We start from the raw sequence: 9042 nt of genomic DNA on the forward strand, positions 1-9042 counted from the left end.
TCTCTCGATGCATGTCATCTTCCTGTACCTTTAATTTCATATTGTTAATGAAATTTTCTTTGCTGATCAAAAAAAAAAAAGTTTTATAAATGATTGATTTTGAATAGTGAATTTCACAAATTTGTTTTTGGGATCATGTTTGAGGAAAAAAAAAAAAAAGCGTCACACAACATGTCAGCGTAAAATTGACCATTTAATTTTATAATATTATATTAGACATATGACACATTCTTGGCACATTTAGAAAATTCAGACCAATACATAAGGACTTATAAACCTGTTGCCAATAGCCATCACAAGATGATGAGTAGATGAGAACGTGAAGTTGTATAGTTCACCAACTCTTCCTCTATCAGTATCCCCTATCTACCTGCATATATATATATATATATATCATATTGAAGAAGAAGAACAATAACAAAGGTTAGAACAAGAATAAAAAATGAAAGAAATTGAAGCTAGAAGTGAAGACATGGACCACGAAAAACCCACAGTTTGTGTTCTTGATGCATCAACTTATGTGGGATTTTGGATTCTTAAAGGATTGTTATCTAAAGGGTATACAGTTCATGCAGCTATCCAAAAGAATGGTCAGATCTCTCTCTCTCTCTCTCTCTCTCTCTCTCTCTCTCTCTCTCTCTCTCTCTATTTTGGAGGACAGTTTTGGGAGGTTAAATTGAATTTTTTTTTTTTTTGGGTGGGTTTTTGGTTTGATGCAGGAGAGACAGAGATAGTGAAGAAAATAAGGGATATGGAGACGATAGAGGAGAGACTAATGGTGTCTACTGTGGATGTCTTGGATTATCATAGCATTCTTGAAGCATTAAAGGGCAGTTTTGCTTTGTTCTGCTGTTTAGATTGCCAAGATGGGTATGATGTAAGTTGATTTCCTATGTTAGCTCGATATTCATTATTAGACTCATTTCCTAACAGTTTTAATGTTTAGGGACTAGTGATAATCTAACACGATATGAGACGTGACTTAACTATTAGGCCACTTAAACGGTCACTTAAGACCTGAAAAAAGTTTCAAAATTTTTTTATTGTCGAAGGTCCTAACTTTTTAAAAGCTTGGTTGAACAAAATCTCATTTTGATGTTTAGCCTAAAACCTCAAAAAATCTTGAACCATCACTGCATCTCATTATCTCTGTCATTGTGCATTCTGTTTTGTCTTGTCTTTACATACCTTATTCTCTGTCTCTTTGTCTCACACGTAAGAGACAGCGTTATTTTGACATACATTATTGGGTAATTAGGCCCATAAGTATCTTATAAGAATTCTTATTTTTAACGACAATTTAAGTTATTGATTATTTGGGTTGAATGGATAGGATAAAATGGTGGATTTGGAGGTGAGAGGAGCAATCAATGTGGTAGAGGCATGCGCACAAACAGAGACTATAGAGAAGATTGTGTTCAATTCTTCTCTAACTGCAGCAATATGGAGAGAGAATATTTGCTCAGAAAAGGATGTAGATGAAAGGTCATGGAGTGATAAAGAATTCTGCAGGAAAAAGAAGGTATGTGGATCTATGTTTAATTTAAATATAGACCTTTCTTGTATAGTTTACCAAAAGATTTGAATGATTTGTAGAGTTCCCACTGATGATGTTGAAATCATTAGAAACTACTTCCTTTTGAAACTGTCTTATCATTATACTTAGTGCTATAGATTTTAAAAAATTAATAATTATCCGTCAAAGATCTAAACCAAACAAAGAAAAGGAATGGAATGGTATTTTTTTTTTTTTTTTTTGGCGAAAGTTCCTCTTTACCGTGTTGTTTGTTTTGATATTTTCTCCTTCATTTTCCTTCTTAGTGGACAGTTTTTTTTTTTTTTGACAAATAATTTACCTCAATGTTAGGTGTTGAAGTTTAGGTGGGGAAATGAAACGGTAATTTTTAAAATTGGAGACAACTGCAGTTTATGTTTTAAAAAGTACTACAAATTCACAATGACCATTTTTTGTGATTTACACATGAATGTCAAAAGCCATAACTCAGTTTAGTAGTTAGAAGTGGAAACTGGTGCTCAGGCTGTTTCCTATTTAATCTTGAAAAAAATCATTGCTCAGGCTGTAACTCGGATATGGTTCAATGATGTTTTTATTTCCATTGATTACAAATATATATATATATATATCTATATATATAAGCTCTTTCTTGCTATGGTTTGTCATTTTTTTTTTCTCATGTTGCCCTTTAATTTTGAATAATTTACTAATGATACCCTATATGTTGAGTAAATGTTTTTTTTCGTAATTATGTAAACATTCTTAATCAATTATGCAACAGGTTTTTTTGTAATTACGCAAACATTCTTGGTCAATTATGAAATAGATTTTTTCGTAATTATGCAAATATTCTTGGTTAATTATGAAACATAAATCTTTTATTCTTTAACAAATTACAAATACACCCATAAAGTTTGTTTAAAATATGAATCGGTTCTATAATATTAAAAATTACAACTATCATTTATTATAAATTTTAATTTAACACCATACCCAAGGAGGAAAAAAAACTATTCTCCTATGCAATAATAAATTATCAAAATTGTTTATTGAAAAATATTTTTCATATCATGAAAACTTGTTAATGGACTTAATCATTTATTTATTAAAAAAATGGTTAACTGAAAAATATTTTTCAGTTAATTTACTTAATGATTTACTTATGAATAAAATTGATCATTTGTTATGCGAATATGATTTATGTATTGATAAAATTAGTTATTTGTATATATATATGTATTTTGTTCTGCTTCTTTATTAGTTCAATGACTTATCTTAGTAGCTTTTTTTAGATGGGAGAATTATCTTAGTATTTATTTTATATTTATCTGTTGAGAAAAGTTACACACCAAAATTTTGTTTTTTTTTTTTTTATAAATTTGGAAAAAATGTTAAAGACTCATAAATTCACAAAAAATGATATGGTAATAGAATTGGAGTCGACATCATTGGGTGTATAACAAATTTAAAAAATAACAGATATCATACCACATAATTCTATCATATATCTAATAATTTATTCTATTCAATTTCATAAAATAATATTTGAATTTCAAAAAAATTATCAAAATATAAAATTTTAGCATACTATAATAATAGTACGTGCCTTGCATGGGCTTGTGTAAACTAGTGTATATATATATATATATATAATAAAGCATGATAATTTTTGAATTTGTCATACACACATTTGTCCTATTAGGACATTTGGACGGCTCAGATCTATTCAAATTATAAAACAACGACTGAAATATATTTTTCAAAAAATATCCTACATGTACATTTTTTATTTTCCTGCTTCTCTCTCTTACTTTTTCCTTTTCTCACATATTCTTCCATGATCTCATGATCCCACCTTCCTCTCTCTTTTCTTTTTATTTTTTTTATTTTCTCTCATTTTTATTTTTATCTCTATTTGTTTATTTTTTTTATTTTCTCCTTTTTGATCACTTATTTTTATTCATATTATATGAAAAAGTCTATGATCCCAGAATTAAGAACCAGATTTTACTGCGTATAGTGGAGATTATATTAAACAATTTTTTAGTACACAAATTAAATGAATTTGAAAAACTAATTATTATTTTTAAATATATTGAATACCGGATAGATTTCGTAAATTTAGACCTCATATAAATCTTCAACATCTATATAGTAAAGTAGGATGGTTTTTAAATTTGTCATACACACATTTGTCCTACTAGGACATTTGGACGACTCAGATCTATTCAAATTATAAAACAACGGCTCAGATATATTTTTCAAAAAATATCTGACATGTACATTTTCTATTTTTCCGCTTCTCTTTCTTACTTTTTCCTTTTCTCACATATCCTTCTATGATTCCATGATCTCACCTTCCTCTCTCTTTTCTTTTTATTTTTTTTATTTTCTCCCATTTTTATTTTTCTCTCTATTTGTTTTTTTATTTTTTTTTATTTTCTCCTTTTTGATCACTTATTTTTATTCATATTATATGAAAAAGTCTGTGATCCTAGAATTAGGAGCTAGATTTTACTGTGTATAATGGAGATTATATTAATGAATTTTTTATTTATTCCACAAATTAAATGAATTTGAACAATTAATTATTATTTTTAAATATATTGAATACCTAATAGACTTCGTAAATTTAGACCTCATATGAATCTTTAACATTTATATAATAAAACAGGATGGTTTTTCAATTTGTCGTACACATATTTGTCCTACTAGGACATTTGGATGGCTCAGATATATTCAAATTATAAAATAACGGCTCAGATATATTTTTCAAAAAATATCCTACATGTACATTTTCTATTTTCTCGCTTCTCTCAGTTACTTTTTTCTTTTCTCACTTATCCTTTTATGATTCCATGATCCCACCTTCCTCTCTTTTCTTTTCTTTTCTTTTTTATTTTCTCTCATTTTTATTTTTCTCTCTATTTGTTTTTTTTTTTCTTCTTCTTTTTAATCACTTATTTTTATTCATAATATATGGAAAAGACTGCAATCCTAGAATTAGGAGGCAGATTTTACTATGTGTAGTAGAGATTATATATTAAATACTTGATAGACTTCATAAATTTAGACCTTATATGAATCTTCAACATCTATATAATAAAAGAGGTTGGTTTTGAATTTGTCGTACACACATTTGTCTTACTAGAACATTTGGACAGCTCAGATCTATTCAAATTATAAAACAACGGCTGAGATATATTTTTCAAAAAATATCTTATATGTACATTTTCTATTTTCCCGCTTCTCTCTCTTACTTTTTCCTTTTCTCACTTATCCTTCCATGATCTATGATCCCACCTTCCTCTCTCTTTTCTTTTTATTTTTTTATTTCTCCCATTTTTATTTTTCTCTCCATTTGTTTTTTTCATTTTTTATTTTCTCCTTTTTGATCACTTATTTTTATTCATATTATATGGAAAAGTCTACGATTCCAGAATTAGAAGGCAGATTTTACTGTGTGTAGTGCAGATTATATTAATGAATTTCTTAGTCCACAAATTAAATGAATTTGAACAATTAATTATTATTTTTAAATATATTGAATACTTGATTGACTTCGTAAATTTAGACCTTATATTGAATGTTCAACATCTATATAATAAAGGAGGTTGGTTTTTGAATTTGTCATACACACATTTGTCTTACTAGAACATTTGGACGGCTCAAATCTATTCAAATTATAAAATAACGGCTGAGATATATTTTTCAAAAAATATCCTACATGTACATTTTCTATTTTCCCGCTTCTCTCTCTTACTTTTTTCTTTTCTCACTTTTCCTTCCATGATCTCATGATCCCACCTTCCTCTCTCTTTTCTTTTTATTTTTTTATTTTCTCCCATTTTTATTTTTCTCTCTATTTGTTTTTTTTTTTTTCTTTATTTTCTCCTTTTTGATCACTTATTTTTATTCATATTATATGGAAAAGTCTACGATTCCAGAATTAGAAGGCAGATTTTACTATGTGTAGTGCAGATTATATTAAAGACTTTTTTAGTCAACAAATTAAATGAATTTGAACAATTAATTATTATTTTTAAATATATTAAATACCTGATTGACTTCGTAAATTTAGACTTTATATGAATCTTCAACATATTTTAATAAAGCTGGATGGTTTTTGATTCTTCAACGTATTTTTGTCCTATTATGACATTTGGATGGCTCAGATCTGTTAAAATTATAAAATAATGGTTGAAATATTTTACACATATTTTCACACAATGTATGCATGCCTGTAATACACTAGGACATTACGGGCATACATGTAATTTCCATATAATTATATAAGTAAAAGCAGTATTGTATGTATGTCTGTGGAAATTGTATGTATGCTAAGCACATCTATCTATCTATCTATCTATTATATAAGCAAAAACAAGTTTTCGTGAGGAGTTTCATGAGAACTCCAAAATTTTATAATAAATTTGTGATTTTATCAAATTGAAAAATAAATTTAAATAGTGTTGAGATTATAATTATATTCTAATCCTAAAATTGCTTACACCGTGCCTTCAGGCACGGGCATACACTAGTATATATATATATATATATATGGGATTGCATAAATTTGCATTGGTGATGACAAAGCAGTGATAGTGTTGAATGTGGTTTCTATACTCTTCTAATCTAATAATATTTTCAAAATATTGTTACGTTGTTTTTGGTTGGGAGATTTGGGGAAATACACAATTTCTCTTACCCTTCCCAAATTCTTTCCAAATCGCCCAACCAAAAACAAACATAGCGTTAGGGATGGTTTTGTTTCCATGCAAGGCTTCAAAAACTTGCATGTGGATGGTTACATGTAAGTGCATCTTGTTTTGAAAACCATTTTCTAGGAGCATACCATTACTTAGCACAACAATTTGCTTTAATAATTCAAAAAGCACAGAGCTCCAGTATTCTGAGCTCGAATATGACACAAATATACTGAAACTGATTAAGGTTTTTACCACAATTCCTCGATCTAGGTATACTTTACACCATTTTGTAACTAATCTGTCAATTGTGTAAATAATGCAACATCTCAATTGAATGTTTACTATATACTTTTCAGTTGTGGTATGCACTAGTAAAGACACTCTCAGAGCAGGCTGCTTGGGCTCTAGCTATGGACCGAATGCTTAACATGGTGTCTATAAATGCCGGGCTAGTTCTTGGACCTGCCATTGCTCAAAAGAATCCCCAAGTGACAATGTCATATCTTCAAGGTTCGCATGTTAAACACGCCTAAAATCCTTTTTTCTTAGTTTACCTTACCTATCGGTAAGAGTGTTATTTAATCTTCTGAATTCTGATGTTACAGGGGCAGCGCAGATGTATGAAAATGGAGTCCTAGCAATAGTTGATGTGAAGTTTCTAGCAGATGTTAATATTCGTGCTTTTGAGGATCGGTCCACATGTGGGAGATACTTTTGCTTCAATAAAATTGTGAATTCTGAACAAGAAGCTGTGAAACTTGCAGAAAGCTTGAGTCCTTTGATCTCCTTACCACCTAGGTAAAGACCATTAGTCATTGAGTTCTTAGCATTGCCATAATTTTTTACACCATGTTTTGGTAACTATTATATTGGGTTCTACTCAACTTACAATCTATTGGTTTGCAAATGTTGTAAATCCCATGTGTGGTAAGAAGGTGTTTGATAAAAACAATGACTTGCAAGATGCTCTAAAAGCAAGTTTTTGAGCAATGCATCACTATCACTCTGCCACGCATGGGATTCATCTTGCAAAAGAGCCTGAAATTGTCAAATCAATATTTGGATTCAAGGCTAAAATATAGTTGGAAAATCTAGTGATTGATGATTACAGAAACAGTCTCTTCACATGCCGGAGGAAGGTTGTGTATATCTAACCCTTCTTAAACCCCCACATCATATTTGTTTGGACAAACTGAATTAGATATGATTAGCATTTCTAGAACGGTTACTCCTAGGATTAGTAATCATTTAGATTGTTTGGATTGACCAAAAATATGAGGGTTTGCCAAAATCCTATCAATTTCTTAATTTAGCCAATTAGTATGAACTTTTCCTTAGTCCTTCATTTTGTATATCGACCCCTTCTTTGGATTTAACATTCCCCCATAAGGTCATGTTTGGGTGGACTATTAGTCCAGGCCCCAATTTTCTTAGCCAAATATGGAATTATTTATTTTGTTGGATTATTAATCTAATTCCAAGGTCATATATATCCATTGAAACAAACATGACCATAACGATGAAAATCTCATGCACTAAACTATCTTAGACAAGTGACTGATGAAATTAGTGTCACGTTGAAGAAAGAAAAAGGAAAATAAATTGGTTGGTGTAACAGATGTATGATCAGATGATTGTGGATCTAACCACTAATTAGGAGTGCTCTGTCAATCTTGCCTCTGCATTTTGGGCTAAACCTTGGTCTTGTTTGTGAACAGGTATGAATGCCAAGGGAGTGAAGTGTATGCTGAGAAATTGAGGAACAAGAAATTAAACAAATTGGTTGAAGACACTGCCTATTAGCATCAGCCATGCCATATTACGTGCATTTTCTTTTTCTTTTTCTTTTTTTTCTTTTTTGTTTCTTTGCTATTTGTTATGTATGCAAATATCATTAATGATCTTAAGGCTTAGTAATTATAACATCTCAGGTTGAGACCCAACCCTTATTCGTATAAAGTTGATTGTATTAAAAAGGTTTTCTATCAAAAATTGGACTTAGCCTGGAAATTTTCTAAGTGTAAAAATTTGATTTTTCAAAACTTACGATTTTGAAAATAATTTTTGATGGCAATTGTTCATTATATATTAAATAGTCTAATTTTATTTTATGAAATTTTTCTACAAGATATTAACCACTTTACTTCAACTTCAAACTTAGAAATTTCAGTCGAAAATTTATTTTTGTACTAAAACTTGGGAACCACCTTTTTGATTTAATTGGATTTTGATTTTTTTGTAATTTTTTTTAATCTAAATGGGGGATATTTTCTTATTTATATTGTAAATTTAAGTAAATGACATATAAATTTACTTAAATGGCTACATATGCAAATAAGGTTGATGTGCAGAGAGTGCCTTGGGAACTAAACCTTTGAGGTTGTGACTCTTCAACAAATCTCAGTTTGCTCGAGCGCAACAGTGAGCGCTCGAGCGATCTGTTCCTCACTCGCAGAGACGCCAGAAGCTCTCATTCTTTGCTTGAGCGCAAGATTGAGCGCTCGAGTGGTCTGTTTGATTGCGCGCTCCACGTTTTCTTCCCCCCTCTCTTCCTCTCTCTCTCTTCTAATTCGAAAAACCCTAGCCCTAAACCTTTGATTTCACCCATTTTCACCAAGAATCCATCTTTGATCGTGTAATAAAAGTGAAGAACAAGCCTAGATCAACATCTTGACTAATTAGTTTGTGCTCTCCTTGAGGTTTCTTTTGGGGTCTTCATCTTGTAGCTTCTATCTTTGAGGTAGGAATACTCTTAACTTCGTATATCTATGATTTGAGATACATATGTAGTATTTCCTTAGTTATATATATGTATGA

The 9042-nt window shown here is 29.9% G+C and overlaps 1 protein-coding gene across 1 annotated transcript; it reads left to right on the forward strand.

Moving 5' to 3' along the window:
* Positions 1-251: 251 nt before the first annotated feature.
* On the forward strand, positions 252-8235 carry LOC114292363 (cinnamoyl-CoA reductase-like SNL6). The gene is made up of 6 exons (XM_082924612.1): positions 252-590; positions 720-877; positions 1334-1522; positions 6582-6735; positions 6831-7023; positions 7944-8235. Exons 1-6 carry the CDS (start codon positions 443-445, stop codon positions 8026-8028), a joined length of 927 nt encoding a protein of 308 aa, XP_082780738.1. The 5' UTR covers positions 252-442; the 3' UTR covers positions 8029-8235.
* The last annotated feature ends 807 nt before the right edge of the window (positions 8236-9042 follow it).

The sequence above is a fragment of the Camellia sinensis genome, chromosome 4, assembly GCF_055761805.1.
Source record: "Camellia sinensis isolate YWXY chromosome 4, ASM5576180v1, whole genome shotgun sequence".
Classification (NCBI taxonomy): Eukaryota; Viridiplantae; Streptophyta; class Magnoliopsida; order Ericales; family Theaceae; genus Camellia; species Camellia sinensis.

Coding starts and splice junctions, on each gene's coding strand:
- LOC114292363 (XM_082924612.1), top strand. CDS start 443: ATGAAAGAAATTGAAGCTAGAAGTGAAGACATGGACCACGAAAAACCC. Junction 878..1,333: donor ATTGCCAAGATGGGTATGAT/GTAAGTTGATTT, acceptor TTGAATGGATAG/GATAAAATGGTGGATTTGGA. Junction 6,736..6,830: donor GACAATGTCATATCTTCAAG/GTTCGCATGTTA, acceptor CTGATGTTACAG/GGGCAGCGCAGATGTATGAA.